Raw genomic sequence first — 21,880 nt, 5'->3', positions numbered from 1 at the left:
TCTGACAGCATAATCTCAGACACTCCAAACCTGCTGAGGCTTCTTTTTCTCAATGACAGCGTGAAAAAAGCAGAGCCTATTTGAATTCAATCAATGGGTATTATTGGCGAGGAGGTGCAGCATGTAGCAGGGTTAGTTACCTCTCATGATGGCACGCTTATAGGAAATACACAGATGAAGCCATTACTGAGACACATCCACACAGGACCAAATTGTATCAATACCTTGAGAATAAAAAGCAAGTGTGGTCACATTTGAGTCATTCATTTCACCACATTTGAGAAAAAACACCTCAAAGGAAAGTGAATTTGGATAGAGGGGATAAATCACCTTCCTTTTGATTCATCTTAACTGTCTATCTCTTTTTCCTTTTGATCTGGCTTCTCACGATTTTCTCCATTATTTTTTTGGCATCCCCTCTCAGTTTTTCTATCACCTCAATCTTTCCTCTCAAAAACAGCTTGCAAGCCTCTAACAACAATATTGGTTTATGAGGGAAGCTTTTAGTGACACAGCTGTGCTGCAGAGATAGCATATACTCAACCAAAAACTGCATCACGTATCATGTTGTATATCATCATCATCGTGCTAGAAAGAAGTTGTACTGATATGAGAAGACTAGAGGCTATCTGTGGTCCCGATTTTCTAACTAATCTCTGTCTTTCAATCACAAACAAACTCATTGTGATGACAATCCTCCCCTTCCGATGTTCAAGATTACGCAAACATTTCCACCACAAGACGTCAAAATAAATTCTGCTCTATCCATTTGAATTACAAAATTTGCAAGACTACACACCCCTGCCTCCGGTTTCACACCCACACCTCCCTCGAACAGTGGGCGCTGTTTGATCAATGCGGGCGCTGAAGATTAAACTGAACTTGCATGACCTGCTTTCTGATGTTCCACACCGCTGACTCAGTTCCCCTCGTGGTCTAAGCTCGCTAATACCACCTATAAAAAATCTATAAGCTTTTATAAGCTCTTCCACACACCGGGTCTGTTTGAGAGAGAGTGTAATCTGCACACCATGGTTTCATTGTATTTTGTTTTAACTTCTCGTGCCTAATGTGTTTGTCGATGCGCTCCTACTTGTGTTGAATTCAGCTTTACTGTGTCAATAGCTCTCCGGCTGATTCAATTCAGCTCAAGGCAAAAAAGATCTGTGCACGCTGACGTGATACACTTTGAAGCATGGGACAGAGAGAGAGAGAGGAGGAGGAAGAGGGGGGGATCAAAGCTCGCAATAATTGACGGATTAGTTTTCACAGACCATTTCCTTGGCAGTGAGAAAAAAAAAACATAGCTGTGAACATGTTCACTCATTGAAATAACATAATGTGCAGTATCAGAGTCTGCCCCTGAAGGCCAAACATGGTAAAAACAAATACAATTGACCTTGGAGGAAGCAAACATATTAACAATAGTGGTAAAGCCAAGGCATTTTAAGTTGGATGGCTGCTTGCTTAAAAGGGACTTTTTTGTGAGTGTTTGTTGCCATTATTTCATTTCCATGTTAGTCATGTTTGATTTTGGAATAAATCAATTTTAGAGTCAAGGTAAAATCAAGTCTTTAGAAAGGGAAAGAAAAATGTTTATATACAGCAACGGTTGGGTTAAAAATAGATCCTAAAATAAAGTGAAAATGGGTTTAAAACCAATCAACTCCTCACCTATGAAAAGGTAAAAAGAGAACGAGATTATCCCAATCCTTGAGATTAATTTAGGTTGGCTAATATATTATATGCATTCCACAAGTCAACTCATCTCATGGCATTATTACTAGAAGCACTTTGATCATGTTAAATAAAAAAAAGAGACTCAAAATGTTTTTTGTAACCCTTCCATTTGCCAAATAGGCCGTCGCTGTAAATGCTAGTTCATCACTATGTTTTACAGGCTAAAAATGTGCTTTCTGAGAGAAATAAGTTCAATACACAGCATGTTAAGATATGTGTGTACCTTTTGCTAGGTGAAATTGATTAAACATGACACATGGAGTATTAGCCAAAAAAATATAAACTAAATCAAATGTTTTTGTGTGAGCACTGCACCAATCTTCCACACACACACAGATAAACACCTTATTTTTCTGTCCTAAAAGCCTACCATATCAATTCCTTTACACACACACACACACACACACACACACACACACACACACACACACACACACACACACACACACACACACACACACACACGCACGCACAGTGAATTAAAAAAAGCTTTCCTTGAAAGGTTTACGTCAGCATGGACTCTCGGGCCGTCTCAAGCGGCTTAGCTCGCCCTCTGCAAGCAAAACTGAGAGAGCTAGAGATGGACGAGAAAGCAAGACCAACTTCCCCATGAGAAACCTCACAAAGGAGGAGAAAAAAACATCTTGTCCGTGTATTCTATCCCTTAGAAAACTACTGACTGTGTCAGTGTCTGGAAAGCTACAACATTTGAGCTTTATTCACTCTCTCTGACTCTCATTGTGGCTACTTGATTCTGTTGCAGCATTTGACATTTATATATGAAACTATTTCACTATCAAGATCCACATTTATGCTGCATCGTGTCTGTCTGAACAAGACAAAGCTCTCGAGGTCATAGTTATATCATGTAAGCTGGTGGCAACTTAGAAGAGAAGGAAGAAAAAAAGATGAAAGGTGACAGGGTACTTTACTGCTGTCCAAATGTAATGGCTAATGTTCATAAGTGAGGGTTTTATTTGCATGTGTGCCTGGCCACATTTAGTCCGTGCGTCATCACTTTGGGATATTTTCAGCAGCTACATGAGTTCTGAGGAAGGGAAATTAAACGCTATCTAAAATATCACCAGTAAATGTCAAGTTTTGATGTCATCCCCTCTAAATCAAAGGTGAGTTCTTTCTAGGCTCTCAACATTTTACGCTCTTCTTCAACTCAACTCCCAAGTGTTGGTCCCCCCTCAAAAAAGACTTTAAAGTCTTTGACGGAGGAGGCAAAACAAGCAGAGAAGGAGAGAAATGAGCCTGAGGGAAGAACAGCAGTGAACTACTTCCTGGCGTTCACTTGTCAGACAGAGTCAGCTGAGGGGGTTCAAAACTGACACTGAACTGGATTTATTTCTGCCGGACAAGTTACTGTTAGAAATGAAATGTTGCTCTTTAACCAAATGTATGCAACATTATGATACATCTCTGGGTTTTTAGCGTGTGTGGTGGTAGAGATGACAAACAGCTAAGGAGTGAGGTAGAAAGCAGAAATGCTGAGTCAGCTTGCAATCATCAACATTAGCTAGCTGCTCCAGCTGAAACATAGACCGTATAAAATCATGGACGGAGGCTTCACTTTTCAGACCCAGAACTACCCACTTAAGCTGAAATTATTCTGATACAGATTTAAAATGTCACTAATATACAAAGACAGGTTGCATAACTCAGTGTAAACAAGCTAGCTAGCAAACTAAATAGTAGCTTGATGAAAAGTTATGTTATCATAAGAGTTTGCAGAAAAGTGTTGTCTTTCTTAATAACTAATTAGCTACCTAGCTACATTCATGAAAAATAATGACAGAACAGAAAAGGAGCTGTACTAGCCGTACGTTAACTTATAGAAATAGTAAAACTCTTATGTCAAAAATTTTTTTTATCTGTATGAAAAATGTTACATTAACTGTTCCTAGCAATAGCTACTGCTGTTTCTGTGTCAACTAAAAATTACATCAGCAGGACAAATACGTGACAACAAGAAAATGGCTATGAACACATTGTTAGGCTGAATGAATGAAATAAAATAGATATTCAGAGTGACTATCTGGGTTTTTCTATGGTGGCACAACACCGAATAAGAGGACCTTTTGCATAACAGGGCTTCAACCATCAAAAGTGCAAGTTTGACATTGTGCAATTATTCCGATATTTCCAATGGTGAGAAAGGTGCGATATCCTGGGCAACTGTGCAAGCCATGGTGACATGCACTACACCAATTCTCTGCCAGATTATCAGCCAAAATTAAATGTAATTGACTATTGACCTCAACTACACTAACCTTCACCATCCAATGAGATTATGGCTTTGACCTGACGGGGAGGTATGGTGACTACCATTTTACTTTGGAGAAGAACAGTAGAAAAGTTCATTTGTGCATTTCTGAATTCCTACAGTTCTATTACAAGACAAGAGGACACCACGTTATAAAATACATTTTGGGATTAGTTACATTCAGATGTTCAGTAGTCCATAGCATCCTGCTAGCTGCTTTATGCAGCTCTTCATTCTGTGCACTGCCTTGCACAAAGTAAGCACTCTTGCACATTTGTCTGAAAACAGCATTAGAGAGGCATTTTTGCTATGACTGAAGGATACAAAGGTCCTTCAGTCAAAGTGCAGCCACTAATTTTTCCATGAAAGCAGCAGTTTTTCATACTGTTTTCATCTGATCACCAGCTGGTGCCTCCACTATTGAGCAGTTTGAGCAGCTCATATCTATCATCAAGCTACACTGTGTTACTGCAGGGCCATCTGCTGAAGGCTTGGCACTGGGTCAAATTTCACAGATATTTTCAATGCTTCACACTGATGCTTGACAGCTATCAAACTGACATGGTTGTCATATATCAGCCAGGGCATCGGCTGACGAGGAAAATCACATCTACCAGATCAGCAACAGTAACCATACATTTTGTGGTGAGGTAAATTATTTTCATTTACAGCAGAACCAAAAGTACTTCACAAACCTTGAGTGTTTTGAAGCCTTCTTTTGTGCAAGAACAGTAGTAAATAAGATAAACAGGAAGAGAGGACATTTAGGAAGATAATGGAGGATTCATGACAAACCACATCATCCACATACAATAACTTACTCCAGTTCCCACACATATATGACTCATTCATGCTTCATGTTCTGCTTATTTCATTTGCTTCTTTTAAGATTTGCTCCAAGTTGCAACGTCCCCTGACATCACTGGTGGAGTCATCAGCTCCTCCCCCTGGCACTGCGTACCTGATGATGTAATCCTGGCGTCAAGAGGCTTGACAGATGGGCATTGGTGATGTAACCACGGTGTAGGGGGAGGACAAGATGCTTTTATAGTCATCTGAATGAGAAGACAATCTACTATGTGGATGTGGCAAACCAAAATGCTCATTAAATGTCACAGATAAGACACACATACACATGCACACACACAATGTAACACACATTCTGTTAGTCATTTGCATTTAACCAAGCATTTAATGCAAGGTAACAAGCTTCTCTTTTTATGTAACAAAAACCGGAAGAAAGTCTTAACATTAAGTGTCTACACATTTATGCTGCCAGTATATTAATTCTGGAAGTGAAGAGAAAAAGAAAGTAATTGGATGAAGGCATGTGCAACCACATGTGTGAAGAATGCAAATGAATTATCAAGTCAGTGAGTAAATTAGTAGCTGAGTTGATGTATCCCCTGTCCTGTTTCTCTTTTGCACAGTACAATAAATTGTGGTTGAGGCTTGGTTGAGTCTTTGTGTGATGTGTTGAGAAGACCGGGAAAGCCGATTGGACATGCCATGCCTGTTCCCATCAGCTCTGCAATGCCTCGCAGTCTTAGGTAGATGGCTGTGAACATTACTCTGGGTCGTAAAGTTAACTATACCTGACATTTCCCTAGGCAATTGCGCGCCTGCGCATGGCTGTGTGTATGTGTGTTTGTGAGTATATAATACAACAGTGGACATAGAAATTATGTTGGATAGAGCAATGGCCAACAAATGAATTATGAAAAGTTGAAATGGCAAGTACATACCTTGAATTGCTAATGAAAAGCAATACGCAAGCTACATGTGTAAACTATAAATAATATCTACATTCACATAAGAAAATTTAACCCTGACCTGAAAGTTTGTCAAAGCCAGTGACTGTTGATTTCACCAGCCAGTATATTTACTCAGCTGTACTCAGCTAATTAATTCTGAAAGTTGACTAAACAACAAAAAAGAATGATTTCATGCTTACTCTTTCTGTACCATTCGGTCAAAGATGGTTTTATGGAAGAAAAAATAAGGATTGGAGTAAGGAGTGTCTTTTTGCTATTGATAAAAAACCAACAGAGTGGTATACATACAGTAAAGCTAGCAGGTAGCTCAGTCACGTGTAAATGACAGACAGCTGATGGACAGAGGTGTTAAACTTTCAAACATATCATATTATAGTTTTAAGCTTTACACCTTAGAAGCAGAGGAAGGTCTCAATTCAGACCTTCCTCTACAACAACCAACTGCATTATTTTATCTGATGTAAAACCAAGATAAGGTTTATAGTAATGCTTGGTACAAGCATATCTTGTTTGATTCTATGTATACTACCAATGCAGCCCTGTCTAGTAGTTTAATTTATAGAAAATAATAAAAACATCACCATTAGACATTTTCCTCAAATTGTTCAGCTCTAGCATGAGCCCATAATTTAACTGCATGCTTAACCTTCTTTGGACACGCACATGCACACACACACACACACACACACAGATGCACTCTTGCACACATGGTACAAAACAATTAGAATTGTCTGTTGAGGGATTTTCAGCACTAAGCTTTCAGGAGGTGAAATCTCTGTGACAGATGGGAGGACATTTTTCCATAACTGCACACTGTTGTTTCTTTCAAAGAACCCTTTTCCTGAGCTGCAGAGGTCATAAACCCACTGACCAATGACAGTCAGGCATAGCTTTTTATCCAACCCTCGAGGCATTCCACCATCTTAGCATCGTTAAATTATGCATCATTTTCAAGACGTGTTTGTCTGTGGTCAACACATGTGTTTCATTACAACACTGCAAACATTAGCAGCTGCTAATTGCCAGCTAATAGCACATTCTGTGTTGAGCAGTAAAACAAGCTGCAATACATGGCAGGACTATTACAAGAGTGTGATGTGAGGGGTGTACTATAAGTGCTACACTTATCACATGTGCAGATGGTATAACTTTCTTATTACAACCATTATGAAAAGCTGTGCACACAATAAATCATCTGATTCTTTGTAAGCAGCTGTTAAAGCTACCACTTTCTTAAAATATACAGTAATTGTCTTTTTACCAACTTGTCTCTTTTGCGTAAAAAAATGAGATTAGTTTTGATACCTCATTGAAGTACGTCTTCCTTTAACATAATACAACTTGTGGATAACATTTTTAGACATTTCTGTCAGTGTAAAATTAATAATGAGGGTTTGTGGAGTTAAAGGACAGAGAGGGAGGAAAGTAATTTTCCTTAAGCTTTGATTATTTAACGACATTATCTGCTTGCATTATGCAATCCGTTTGAGTGATGCCAGATGACACCACTGTTGTCATTTCCTTTTTTTCCCCTTTATTGCAAGACAAAAGACAAAACTCTAACAGAACACCACAAGGAAGACAAAAACAATGGACACAGGACAAATAAACAAACATTTTGTCATTGAACAAGAGAACAAGCTGATGTTTGTTGTTGTTATGTGCTTTGTGTGTGTGTGTGTGTGTGTGTGTGTGTGTGTTTGTGTGTGTGTGTGTGTCTATGTTCTACACTGTCAATCTGGGATGAAGTCTGTAGGGTGGATGGGTGAAAGAGGGGTGAAGTGGTGTAAAAGGGAAAGCATAGGAGAGAAAAGAAAAAACTAAATAAATGTATACTAATGCTAATACTAATACTAATCCTACCTTTGCCGCCATAACAATAATAATAACCATGTTAGGTTGAGTGCTGACAATACGTCCAGCCTATATAATTTTTAATCGTGATTTGTATTTTACTTGTGTTTATTTTGACTGATGTTGGTCCAGCTTTGGGTTGCCCTCAGATCCTTATAGGAGGGATCTGGCCCATTGTGGTCTTGACCCCTTACTAAACTGCTCCCAGACAGTATAGGAGGGGGCCTGTTTGTTATGAATTGTCACATTTAGTTGCGGTATTGGTTGAGAGGAGATATAAGGTGACCTAGCATTCCTTCCCCAGAACCGTCAGAGTGCCCTGGATGAAGCTCCAGCTGCCAGGGACAAGCTGGGGCACGGCCTTGACAGTTCCCATGTAGTTTAATAATGTTATGGTGGCGGGGGAATTAAGAAAGCAAGAGAGAGAGAAAAAAATTGGTGTGTGTGAAGGGGTGACTACATAAGTAAGAATACAAAAAAAGAAGAAGATATAATATTAATGACAAATAGCGGTATGCAAAAAATAAATATGTAAATGACAAAAGTTAATGAAGATGTTGGTTGATGAGCAGATAGGGCATTGTCAGTGTTGGGGAAGTTGTGGGTGTATAGTTACATGTTTTTCTAACAATCATAACAATAATAATAACAATAACAATGTTGTGTGTTGAAAAATGTGTTCAAATCATGATTGGTAGACAGGCAAGAAAAACAACAAGTTGGATGGAATGATGTTTGTAAGAAATTAATGAGAGATGACAGATGGAGTGGGGTTCTATTGCATTGTTTTTGATGGAGGTGGATAAATTTTCCACAGAGATGTAATCTGAGTAAGTTTTCCAGTGTGAAATATGTGTGGTGTTCCTTGATATCCTGTTCGTGATGATAGTTTTCTTGGCAATAGTTAGAGCAACGATGAGTAATCTGCTGTTTGTTTTGTTCAAGTTGATTGTTGATACGTCTCCTAGTAAGCAGAGTGAGGGGGATAATGGGATGTGGCAGCCCATGAAGAGGGATAGTGACTCAGTGATTTCTTTCCAAAAGTGTTTAATGGGTGTGCAGTGCCAGGTGGCATGAACACAGCTATCCAGGCTGTTTTGTGTGCAATGTGAAAAGATTTCTGATGAGAACCCCATTTTAAACACTTTTTTGCCCACTGAAGTGAAATCTGTGGAGTATCTTATACTGTATAAGTTGTAGGTTGGCATTTTTAGTCATGAAGTGGATGTTTTTGGAAATTTTGTACCAAAATTCCACTTCAGGAGTGATGGATAGGTCTAATTCCCATTTTATTGATGGTATGGGAAGCATTTTGTCAGACCGTCTTTTTTCAGGGAAGGGATATTAATTAAATCTGATGTTGAGGAAGGAAGATCTAGGTTGGTGGCCATGTTAAATTTTGATTGAACGGATGATTTAAGTTGCAAATATTCCAAATATTGTATGCTCCTAATGCCATACTTCTGGACCAAGAGCGGGAATGAAACCAGGGTATTATTATGGAAGATATGTTTAAGATATATGATGCCTTTTTCGGACCATGTGCGGAAATTAAGTGGTTTCTTGTTATTTAGAAAGTCAGGATTGTCCCAGACGGGAGTAAAATTAAGTGCTAAGATGGTGCTAAGGTAGTGTTTGTGATTTTGTGGAATTTCCACCAGGCTGTCAGAACTGCAGCTATTGTTACTGTTTTGAAACAAGGATGGCGTTTGATAGACTGGCTGAGAAATAGTATATCTGAAATCTGAATGTCTTTACAAACAGTTTGTTCTATATCTAACCATGTGTTATCTGATTGACTGGGGTGGATCTATTTGTATATGAAGCTGATTTGTCTGAGAATAATGGTAAAAATGTGGAGATTCAAGTCCTCCTGTGTGTTTTTGGATTTTGTAGAGTGGCCAATTTAATTCTTGGTGTCTTGTTTTTCCAGTAGAATTTTGAAATGATTAAATCTAGAGATTTGAAACGGGTGAGGGTGGGTTGGGTTGGAATCACTGAAAATAGATCATTTATTTTAAGAAGTACTGTCATTTTAACAGTGGGTATTCTGTCCAAAATGGATAATGGTAGGTTCATCCAGCGGTACAGTTCATCATGTATTGTTTTGAGTAGTGGAATGAAGTTGAATCCGCACAGCTCTGACAGCCTGGGAGAAACATTAATGCCTAAATACATGATGTGACCTGTGCATAATGGGATAAATGGTGTATGGGCTGCCACATCCCAGCTGTTACTACATAATGGAAGGATGGAAGATTTGTTCCAGTTAATGGAGTAGTCAGAGATATTGGAGTATGATTCAATAAGCTTAATTGTTTCTTGTAGTGATGAGTGAGGGTTTTGTGAGAACAGTAATATATCATCCGCATAGAGACTGATCTTATAATGTGTTTTGGGTCTTCCTCACCACCAATTCAATTATGTCTAATATTTCAGTACCAAAGATCCACCCCACATAATAGAACCAATCTACATAAACCCATCACCAGATGGCGCTTTAACACATCTCTTCTTAAAGACCCTGTGTTTGACAGTTAATTAAAAAAGAGTGGGCATCTTTCCAATAAATAAATGATTCCCCAAAGTCATCACCAACTCTTTTGTGGGAAACAGGAAAGGCAGTAATCAGAGGTGAAATAATTTCATTCTCTGTTTATAAAAAAAACAAACAAAAAGGAACAAGAAGCTGAACTGGAACAAAATCAAACAACTTGAAAATATTAATGCAAGTGACCCAACAGAGGAAACCCAGAATTAATTAAGAAAGTAGAAATTCCAACTAAATGAATTTATAAATAATAAACTAACTTCCTGATACACAGACTTCGACATGAAAATTTCCACCATAATAAATATTTACCAATAAATCTGGTAAATACTTGTCAAATCAAATTAAACAAAATAAAGAAAAAACATCAATCTCCATCATTAAGGACTAGCAGGGAAGCTCATAAACTCACCCGAAGAGATAAATAAAATCCTCAGAAGTTTTTACGCCAATCTATATTCATCAGAAAATTACCTAAGTCAAGAGGAGATCAACTCATTTCTCAATGGCATTGACTTACCACAGATTAATAAAGAACAAACCAACATCATTGATTCACCAATAACACATGATGAAAATTCCACTGCCCTCAATCTTATCCACAATAACAAAGCACCAGGACCCGATCTGGTCCATTCTAGCTCCGCTCCTCAACAAATTGATAACTGAAATAAAACAAAATTCAAGATTTCCAGCAAACATGAACACAGCCACAATTTCACTCCTCCCAAAGCCTAATAAAGACCCAATCAGGTCACCATCCCATTTCTCTCATCAACGTGGATATAAAAATCATCACCAAGGCACTAGCTCACAGAATAGAAAAAGTGACTCCATCCATAATTCACCCAGATCAAACTGGCTTTATCAAAGACACACATCTGGTAACACACGAAGACTGTTTTAATTTATGCACTATCCATCATTACAACAGGTAGGCACCATCATAGCCACCTTAGACACAGAAAAAGCTTTTGACAGAGTTAACTGGAAAATTCTCTTTACCACACTAGAAAGATTTGGCTTTGGGGAATCATTTATCAACTGGATCAAGAGTCTGTACACCGCTTCTTTAGCCACTGTCATCACCAATGGACAAACCTCACAAAGCTTCATACTGCACAGGGGGACTAGGCAAGGATGCCCACTCTCTCACCCTCTATTCAACCTTAAGCAGCAGCCATTCATCAGAACATCTACATAAAAGGAAAACAAACACTGTTGTCATTTCCATTTGCAACAACTCTGAAAAATGTAGATTGCATACTAGTGACACACACTATCTGCTGATTGCTCATTAGACTTACTGTTAATTTGCATGAAGAAGAAATGAAATGCATCAATCAAACGTGTGAATAATTTACCTCAAACTATAAAGGAGGCGACTCACTTTGCAGCAAGTGTAACATGACAAACAACCAAAACGCATTAAAATTCCATGCAAACCCGCAACGTGAGTGTGCAATATTTACATATAAAAGATGATGTCATCTGAAGCATCTGGAAGTGTCAAGGACAAGGATGACACATCTGTCTTTCAGGGTTGCCAGTTGGGAGCCATGTTATTTAAAAAAAACAAAAAACAAAAAAAAAAAAACAGGGTTGAGCCAAACTTTGTCATTTTGATTGATTGGGAATCATAGAGGACACTGGGAAGAAACTGTTTGCCAAGTTATGAGGAAAGTGGGACAACATTTGGACTCCTCAGCCTTGTGGGGCTTCTCAGTATGTTTTATGCAACTATTCTGTCCCTGTCCTGCTTTTTAATATGTCTAATTATTTAGCCTGTCTGTCATTCTGTTTTTGTATCCGTGCACCTTTGTAGTACGTTCTCTGTAATCATCTTCCCCTACAGTTTTGAATAAAACATCTGGCAACAAAATATACCATCAATCAAAAGCTGCTGGCTAGAACTGACACACATAATTACTAAATCAATCAATACAAATCCATGTTCATATATGTCTTTGTATCGTTAGCCAAGCTAATGTCATGGTTGTAGGGATGGCAGTGTTGATCTGTCCAGACTGAAATATCTCCACAAATATTTGATGGATTGCCATGAAATTTGCTACAGATATATTTGGTGCCCAGACAATGAATCGTACTGACTTTGGTGATTCCCTGACGTTTCCTCTAACACCACCACAAGGTTGACATTTATGGTTTTGATTGAAATGTCTCAACTAATACAAGGATTGACTGATAAAATTTGGTGCAGACATTCATGTTCTACTCAGGATGAATTGTAATCACTGGTGATTCCCTGACTAATAACTATTCCCTAGTATAGATATTACATGTGATATGGACAATCATTTTTGCTTGATTTTGCATAGAACACACAACATGGAGAAAATAGTAATAAGAGTTAAGAAGAAAAAGCCTCCTGAATAGAAAGGTTTTTAAGCCTTTTTTAAAAGAGTCTAGGGTCTGTGCTGCCCTCAGATGGTTAGGAAGACTATTCTACAAGTGTGGTGCAACAGAGCAGATAGCTCGATCCCCCATGGTGCGGAGCTTAGTACTGGAGGCCTGGAGGAGCAAGCTGTAGGTAGGGGGGTGCATGTCCGTCGATGGATTTGTATGTGAGTAGCATGTAAGTGAGGACTTTGTAGTCAATCCTGAAGGAGACAGGGAGCCAGTGCAATGAAAACAGAATTAGTGTTATATTTTTGTGTTTTCACACTCTCATCAGGATCCTGGCAGTCTTGTTCTGAATGTACTGGAGCTTCTGGATGCTCCTGCCAGGGATTCCTGTGAAGAGCTCATTGCAGTAGTCCAGTCTTGAGGAGATAAAGACATGGACAAATTTCTCTGCATCCGACAGGCTTAGAGAGGGGCGGAGTTTAGAGATGTAACCACCTGCAATAGTCTTGCGCTGCTGAGCAAGCACGCAATGTTGATTGCAGCTCACTTAATGGCCACCGGTGTCACTAATGAGAAGGAATTTCTGATTCTTACAAATAGAAGCTTTAATTTAGTAATGATTTATTACAATTTAGTGAACATATCACAGACACCTCAGACCAAAAGAGACATTAATTGAGCCAAACCCTAAGCAAGTTACAACCCTGATTCCCGCACACACATAAATGGAAAAAGACATAAAATATCCCATATATCCCCTTACATCAGCAGTTCTTATGTCCTTTTACCACTTCAACACAAAAACAAACCCAGTCCTTAATACACACACTTAAATGCACACAAGGCTGGATTACCGACAACTGGGACTGTCTTTTGCCTTGCTCAACTTGTGCATGAAAACAGCTAATATTCTACCAAGGAGTCAGGAATCACCCGGCAGCTACATCCTCTGAGAAATGAAGCAATTTAAAAGCACTACGCACCAAATGTGATATTCATGATTTGGATTCCAGCGGCAGCAGAGCCAAGTCACCCTGTCATAACTGAGCAGACGTGATTCCCATTCAGACGGAGGGGAGGGGAAGCAGAGGTTTGCAGGAGAAACGATTCCACCTCTCTTGAGTAATGTTGCTGAGAAGGCAAAGAGAGAGATAGGCCAACAGAAAGAGAGAGCGAGAGAAGTATAGAATGGCCCACTGTGTCCATTTTGACCTTTCACATCCATCACCCACCCATCTATGTCTCTTGCAATCCCTCCCAATTGTGTTATAAGAGACAAACATGCAGAAAGGAAGAGATTACTTTGTCACTCCCCAGAGACAAGAATTTGTCGTTTTTTTCTTTAGGGGTCAGTTTTTAATTACCCTAGTGGTATAGAGCTATGCAGATAGGTTTTTCTGTGCTGAGGTTTTAAGATATCCGCTTCCCAAACAAACAGAAGTGAAGGTGAATGGAATTTCATTTGTGAAGCTCAAAGTACTGAAAAATTACATTTAAAATACTATGAACAATGTCTTGATTACTCTGCGGACCTCTCTGTTAGCAGTTTTTATTGGGACTATTTCTACAGTACAAAGTAGTTCCAATGAAACCAATGAATGAATGAATCCAATGAGAGTTTTTTGCACTTTGGTTGAACTAACTCTTCTAGTTCAGAGGGAGAAAATAACTTGATGCATATACATTTTCAAAAACAACATGATATTGTCCAGCATAAATTCAAATTACAGAATAGGCTGTTTGTCATATCCATACAAAATGGTTATGCTTGGCAAACCAAAAATACTTGGATAAGGTTAGGAATCAATTGTTATCATGTTAAAAAGTTAAGGTTAGTGAGATAATGGGGTGTACAGTAGTTGAACGATCCGATCCACTGGATCAGTATCTGCGCCGATCATAACCTTATTAAGCAAATTGGGCATCAGCCATTGTTTCTTTGTGAATGTCATTATAGTTTCATTCACTCCGTCATGGTGGGTCACCAATTTAGTTTTCAGTGCCACAGCAATCCCTGGTGTCATACTATCGTACATAAAAAATATTCCGATGACTTCCACAGAGTGAGATGTAGAGATTTTAGGGACAGCACTGGTATCAGATCAGTACTCAGTGAAATCTTGTATTGGTCCCTACCAAGGTTGGTGGGAGACGAGATGGAATCCATTGACTTCAGTATCAAATTTAAACAGTTTGTATACCCGACCATCCATCTTGATTTCCTCCCCTTTAATTTCTGGTGCTACAACCATGCCATGTAACTTTCTTAGCTTCTAAGAGAAGAAGTCATTATTCATAAGGTGAACATAGGTATTTTTATGTACTTGAACAAACAACCCAATACTGTTAGTTTAAAATGAGGACAGTCTAATCCAACATCCCACACAACTCTAAAAGCTTTTGAGAGGTTAAAAGGGACCTATTATCCTTTTCCTTATTTTCAGTCATATATATAATGTTACAGTGTTGGATGTTCATATTAAACATGGCTAAATTGTCAAATAATGAGGTGAACATATGTAGAAGTAATCCCTGTTAGCAAAATGCACCGGCTTCAGACTGCTCTGAACGCTCGGTTTCAAACATTTTTTTCTACTTTCAGTTCGAGCTGACATCAACTCATGACAGATTTCTTTATATGGTCATCTGCTCCACACACAGCACACAAGTTCACTGCTCCGCTCTGATAACATTATGGCATTTTTCCATTGTTTTGGGGGTAGTCACACCAAGCCATGACTCGAGTCAAGCTGGCACTCTGTGAGTTTTTTACCATCACACAGCACAGCAAAGTAAAATAAGGTGTTTACCTGTTGGAGGTGTGCTGGTCATCTGCAGCTCTTCATCAAACATCATCATCACTGTGGATGTTTTTGCTTGTACTATTCCTCCCTGCATTATTTCTAACTAATCTGCTGAACAAATAGCTCCAAATATGTCCATATCTTGTTCTGTCGCCCGGTTTTTAGTACTGCTAATTTAGCTCTGCTAATTCGGTGGGGAACATGTTTCATTTCCTGTAAATTCCTCACAATAAAAGTGAAAAAAGAAGTGGCAAAAGCAGGAAATGTTGGGTTTTCATCAGCAGTAACTTAACATGACTCTGATACTGCCCCTGGGCTCATTGGAAGGAGGCCCTTAAAGAGACAAGAGCTAAGACTGCCTGTTCAGCCTCTGAGACAGAGGCTGAACTGAGGGGCTGCATAAAGGGCAAGTATAAAACAAATAGGGATGGTTTTGAACTATGAATCATGCAAAACTACTCTAGTGGAGTCCCAGAATAAAAATATAGAGCTGGAAATGAGCATAATAGGTCCCCTTTAACTTATCTTAAACACACTTTACGGTTAACACAGGTTAGTGTGGCTCTGAGCTTTACCCTTGTGTAGGTTGCACATTGCTCCTACAAAATTACACTTAAGTATATCATTCAGAGAAAAGGCCTGTGACAGATTTAGATTAAAGATAGTCTAGATTTAGAATAAAGATATAGCACCTGGAGATCAAGGCAAGTGTGGCTCTTAAGGGTTAGCATAACTGGTGGAGCTTGTGCTGGCAAAGCTCCAGGCTCATTGATCTGAGAGCATCAGAACAAGGAGAGACTGCAGCATCCAGCAGGCATTCAGCAGGGCGCCTCGGTAATGTATGCAACATTGTATGTGTGTGTGAGTGTGTGAGTGTGTATGTGTGCTGAACTTCCCATTTCTAAGTGCTATCCGTACATCACACTTTATTCCTGAAGGAGATGGACGCAGGCAGGAGGTGGCATATGAGATGGCATACATTCTGCGCTCTGGTTGGTACAAAGAGGAAAACGAGGGCATGGTGGGTGCAGAGGGAGTCACGGCCAGTGCAGAAAAACACGCCGGGTGCCAGGTGGCATGTGGCATGTTAGGGTCTGTGTGCATTAGTGAGTGTTTTGTGTGTAAGAGCTTAATATATCTGTGAGAGTGTGTGGGAGGCAGGGAAGCAGCAGAGAAGCACCTGGAGCTATATGACAATCCTGGGATTTCCACCTCAGGCAACAGGATTGCTGCCTATCAGACACACATGCGCCTCCACACACACAAACACACCACCTCTCCTATGTCACTCTTCTTGACTTCTGCCTGAACACATGGTCCAGCTCTCACATTCTCATTTTAACACATACTCACTTGGCAGACCCAAAGCATAACCAAAGACAGGGTGGACTGAAGGCTTAGGTCCAGCCAGAAGATGGGTTAAGTGGTGGAGAGCTTGATGGTTTGAGGATGGAGCTGAATACTGATGCTGACTGCAGAGAAGGCCACTATAATATAAGCAGCTGATAACAGGGAAAGGGAGCAGGGAGGTGGTGAAGGAAATGGAGATAGGATGGGATGGGGAGAACAGAGATGAAGTTTAGATGAAGAGGAGCAGAAACATGGAGAAAGACAGTCAAGGAGGGAGAAGTAATGAGGTACGTGGACAAAGGTACCATATGTAGGCAGGGAACAAGGAGTTAAAGTTTGGGAGAAAATGAGAATTGGAACAATGGAAGCGGAGAGAGTGGGAGGCGCAGTTGACAGAGAGAGGAGGAAGAAAGAAGAGTAGACAGGATTGCTGAAGGCTTCCCTCAGATCACACAGGCCCCTTAACAATCTTTCTCAGACTGAGTAACACAATTGCAACACTTCAGACTCTCAGTATGAGAAGTCTGAGCTTACACCAGAGCAGAAGTCTTTCAGGAAGGGAAACAACTTTTCAGCCACATTCACTGTTCGAAGCTGAATGCAGCCCTGATTTGCATTCTTTAAATTATGCCACAGGAGGAGATGCGGAATGATGATGTGAGTGAGTGAGCTTTTTTTTTCATTTAAAGCTTTGAAAATTCATTTTCTGCTTCCTTTTAATCAAGTAAAAGCACATGGATGAGTTGGAGAAATGGTGGTTTAGTTGGAAATCCATTTGCTTCTTCATTTCTTTCCTTGTTTCCTTCCTCGCTTGCTCACTCATTCACTAATTAACACAAGCACCATACAGACACTTACAGTATACACACCCCTTATTAGTATATTTGTGACATGTCCCTGTCATCCTCCCGTTAACATAAATGTATCACCTCTCTGGAGGCACTGACAGCACAGCAATACACCATCTTGTCTAGCCAGGATCAATTCTCTGAGTGGAAATTACAATGCTGCTTGATGTTGCCTGCCTTTCATGTATCACTGCTTTCTACATTAGGGATAAGAATGTACAGTACGCTCTCCCTCTCGTGTTCTTTTGCTCTCTTCCCCCTCGCTCTCATTGTTCATCATTCTGCAGAACTGTCAGGGGGCATGGTTGGTAAATCACGAATGAACCCACTTATTGAATCCCCCCTGACATTTATTTTGTACAACTCATATCTTGTGAGTGTGCACTTGTGTGAGTCCATGTGAAAGCATTTTTTTTTCTAGTATCCATGATAATGTATACTATTCCTGACCCGCACTCTTTAGGAATTATGTCTTAATGGCACGATAAATCAATCTGGATTAAAAGAAACAATGCAAAATGCAGCCAAGTGGAACAGATGGGGCTCAGCGCGTTGCGTTGTGTGTGTGTGTGTGTGAGGCAATTCATGTGACCTTGATAGTGGCAAGCAAAGAACGTTCAGCACCATGGACAGCTCTGAAGCACATACAGTGCCTTTAAAAAGTATCCCATTGGAGGTTTTCATGTTTTATTGTTCTACAACATTGAGTCAAATGGGATTTAATGTGGCTTTTTCTGACAATGATCAAAAAAGCTGTGCGGATGCTTCGTTGCAGCAGGCCCTGGAAGGTTTGTGAGGGTAAAATGAATACAGCAAAATGTAGGGAAATCCTGACAGAAAACCTAAGAAGCCTGCAATGTGGGAGAAGATTTGTTTTACAGCAAGACAATGAACCAAAGCATAAAGCCAAACCTCCACAGGAACGGCTTTAAAAAACAATGTCAATGTCCCAGAGTGACAGAGTCAGGGTGCAGATCTTAATCCAATCAAGGCTGGACATGATCCCCTTGCAATCTGACAGAGTTTGAGCAGTTTTGTAAAGAAGGCTAAAAACTGCAGTGTCAGGATGTGACAGAGACCTATCCATGCAGACTCAAGACTGTAACTGCTGCCAAAGCTGCACCTTGTACATAGTATATAGTAGACTTTGACTCAATTTTGTAAGACCTTAAAACTAGAAAACTTCAAAGGGAGGTGAATACTTTTTATACGCACACATGCAGTACAGGCATACAAACACCTGTCATCACCTGTCCAACAGATGCCACCACTGTAGAAGTTCCACTTTTAACATATACTCATTAAATTCCTCACTGAGGCGTTCAAGAAGATTTTTTTTGGCAACTTAAAGTGTTATTTTCACTTGAAAGGAATGTGTGTTTTGTGATATGTTATACTGCCTCAGTTCTACATTAGAGGCTTAGATCTGAAAAATACAAAGTGACAGTAGCTGCTGAATTCCAAATTTTGGAGACGTGCAGGATATGTAGATGGATATTTTATCATGGCTACCTTTGTATAACCTTTACCACTGTCCAAACCTAAGGACCAAACTAATCATATGGTCCTTAAATTGTCAGAAGATAGTGAAAAATGCCTGTTACAATTATCTAATGCCCAATCTCATGTCTTGAAATAGCTTGTTATGCACAACCAACAGTCCCAAACCCAAATATTATCAGTTTACTGTCACATAAGACACAGAAAAGCAACAAATCCGCACAATTAAGATGCCAGAACTGGGGAATGTCTGGTATATTTGCTTGTAAAAAAGAATTAATCGATTTTCAGAATTGCTGCTGATTCATTTTCTGTCGATTGACTAATCGATTCAACTCTAAATCCCTTTTGATGCCCCAAAAAGGTAATAAGCAGAATGAATAACTCAGAATGATTCATGACATATCCACAGATTCAAACTTATCAAGGTTTACTAGCACCTCTGGAGTGACTATAATGTGGTTTATGAGCAGCTGCTAATGTCTGTCTGTCTTTGCTTTTTTGTCCCCTGGATATATTCCTCCTGCTGTAACATATTTTAACTAGTGTCTTAATGAGGAAAAAGCTGTTATAGTCTTTTACCTGCAGCCTGTACAACCAAATTCCATTGTAGGTGTTTTGAAATGCGAAGATGTGGAAGCATTCATTTCAAAGTCAGTGATGTGCCGTTTGGAGCTGGCACTTTGCTTGTTTTAAAATATGTGTTCACAATGTCACCACGCTCTCCCAGCACCTGTGAATCTGCTACCTCAGCTGAGCCTAAAAGCAGATGCATTTTTAAAAATCCTCCGCTCATTCCACATTCAAAGTGTTGATGCGTGGGAATACAATTGGGTAAAAGAAAACACGTCGCCGTATTGCAACTGCAAGTCAACTAAAACGTTGGAGTGCGGCATTTAACAAAAGCTTCTGCTCTGTTACCAGTCACCCAAAAAACAGTTTATCTCTGGAGTTAAGTCCCACAGAGAGTAGTGGAGTAGTGTCTACCTTGGTGCAGAATTAACAAACCACCACTGTTAAAACGCCAGCTTCGGCCTTCAAAATCAATATCCATTAAGCATTCAATTGATTTAACAGGGGAACAACTCGGTGAATAATGTGAAAATACAGGAGGAGCTTGAATTACCTGTCAGAAAATTAAGCCTCAGCTTCTCAGGGGATGTGAAGTTAATCATGTGTATTGCAGTGCAGAGCACATAAAGTACCACACAGTTTACAGTGTCTTATTAAAGGCTACTTTAGTAAATTTGTACCCAGAATAATTCATGTGTGTATTTTTTATCAATGCAGGGTTTTTCCATGTTTCTTCAATAGCTTCCTTCGAAAATGTTTACAAAATGTCAGTTGACATCCTGATAACAGGCTGTGACATTTTATCTCAAGGCCTTTCAGGATATCACATTGTTTTCTGGCCAATTACATTCCCTATATTTAGACTAACATTTGCCAGACTCTGGTCCACTGCAAAAATATCTATCTCATTAGGTCACTGAGTCTAATATGGGGTCTTTCATGTGTGTTTTATGAGACAGGAGATGACACACTGCAGTTTTAACACTTAAACAAAAAGGTCAGATGAAATAAACCAAATGACCACACTCACATAGTGTACATACACAGAAAATAATTTAATTTGGCGCCTGTCATGTATATTTTTGTTTGTTTTATAGGGGCAACTAGATTTGAAGAGCCCTCATAATTCACTAGATCTCTCGCTGAGACCGAGATTGTTTTTTGCAGCGCACACAGCATGAAAGCTACTTACTCCGCTTTCCTGGCCAGTCCAACTGAGCGGCAAAGCGCGGTGGGAGTCTGCGGAACCAGAGACTTGCAGCAGGGGCTCCTCTTGTCCTCCTCGACGGAGTCCGGGCTGACTTGGCTCGCTTTGGGAGACTGCGGTGAGGTGGGGACGAGCTGCAGCTGCTGCGGGTGGTGGGAAGACGGAGCAGGAGGGGTCGGGTGCTGCTGAGGCTGGGCCGATAGACTGGGAATCTGCTGCTGCTGCTGCTGCTGCGGCGGCGGCGGCGGCGGCTGCTGCTGCTGCTGCTGCTGCGCCTGCTGGCCGAGGTGAGCCGCAGCTTTGTTGCTCCCCGGGTGCTGATGGAGGTGGGCGGGCGCCTGGGGACTGGCGCTACGGTGAGTCGGGTGGTGGTGGTGGTGGTGATGATGATGTGGAGCGGGCTGCTGGACGTAGTGATGGGGGTCTCGCAACTGTCGGTTCTCTCCTATCAGGTCCTCCACCTTTCGCTCGAGTTCGTCGATGCGTTGGCGCTGCGTCTGGATCAGGCTTTGCTGGTTCTGCACGATAGTGGTGAGCTCCTTCAAGTATAGAACGGCTTTCATTGGATTATCCAGCAGGCTCTCCATTACTGACTGTAGCTGTGGCCGTGTTCCCGGCTATGTTGACTTCTTCTTTAGCTGCGATCCGTCGATGGGGCCTCTAAACAGTGCGTAACCGGGATGCTCTGGCGGCCGTCTGACGCTTTGGTGGGGCTGGGTAGTCTCTCTCTCTCTCTCTCTCTCTCTCTCTCTCTCTCTCTCTCTCTCTCTCTCTCTCTCTCTCTCTCTCTCTCTCTGACTCTCTCTCACTCACTCTCTCTCTTTGTGCCTCTCTCTCCCTTCCTCTTGATGCTCTGTGAGGATACCAGAAATGGTGCTGATGCAAGGAAGGGGATCAGCATCAGCGGAGTGAGGAGGCGGGGCCGTAGTGGACCGTGATGTCAACACGCAGGGGAAACAGACAGTGAGGCCGTTTTGCACGTTTTCCACATGTAAATTCACAGTTTTTGCATCATCGTTTTGGCCAGTCTCTTCCCCTG

The 21,880-nt window shown here is 40.4% G+C and overlaps 2 protein-coding genes across 2 annotated transcripts in view; both read right to left on the bottom strand.

Moving 5' to 3' along the window:
- Positions 1–20,889, bottom strand: part of iqsec3a (IQ motif and Sec7 domain ArfGEF 3a) — a 112,504-nt gene extending 91,615 nt beyond the window's left edge. The window contains exon 1 of the mRNA XM_042403776.1: positions 20,827–20,889. The gene's annotated coding sequence lies outside the window, so the exon portion shown is untranslated. The remainder of the gene's footprint in view (positions 1–20,826) is intronic.
- Positions 20,783–21,593, bottom strand: LOC121891048 (IQ motif and SEC7 domain-containing protein 3-like). The gene has a single exon (XM_042403778.1). The coding sequence runs from the start codon at positions 21,426–21,428 to the stop codon at positions 20,823–20,825; it is 606 nt and encodes a 201-aa protein (XP_042259712.1). The 5' UTR covers positions 21,429–21,593; the 3' UTR covers positions 20,783–20,822.
- Between the last annotated feature and the right edge of the window lie 287 nt (positions 21,594–21,880).

The sequence above is a fragment of the Thunnus maccoyii genome, chromosome 23 (assembly GCF_910596095.1).
Source record: "Thunnus maccoyii chromosome 23, fThuMac1.1, whole genome shotgun sequence".
Classification (NCBI taxonomy): domain Eukaryota; kingdom Metazoa; phylum Chordata; class Actinopteri; order Scombriformes; family Scombridae; genus Thunnus; species Thunnus maccoyii.
The sequence above is the reverse complement of the archived record's forward strand: the minus strand, read 5'-3'. Positions and strand labels throughout refer to the sequence as shown.

What these genes read in the sequence shown, in the direction of transcription:
- LOC121891048 (XM_042403778.1), bottom strand. Translation starts at nt 21,428, where the DNA reads ATGGAGAGCCTGCTGGATAATCCAATGAAAGCCGTTCTATACTTGAAG.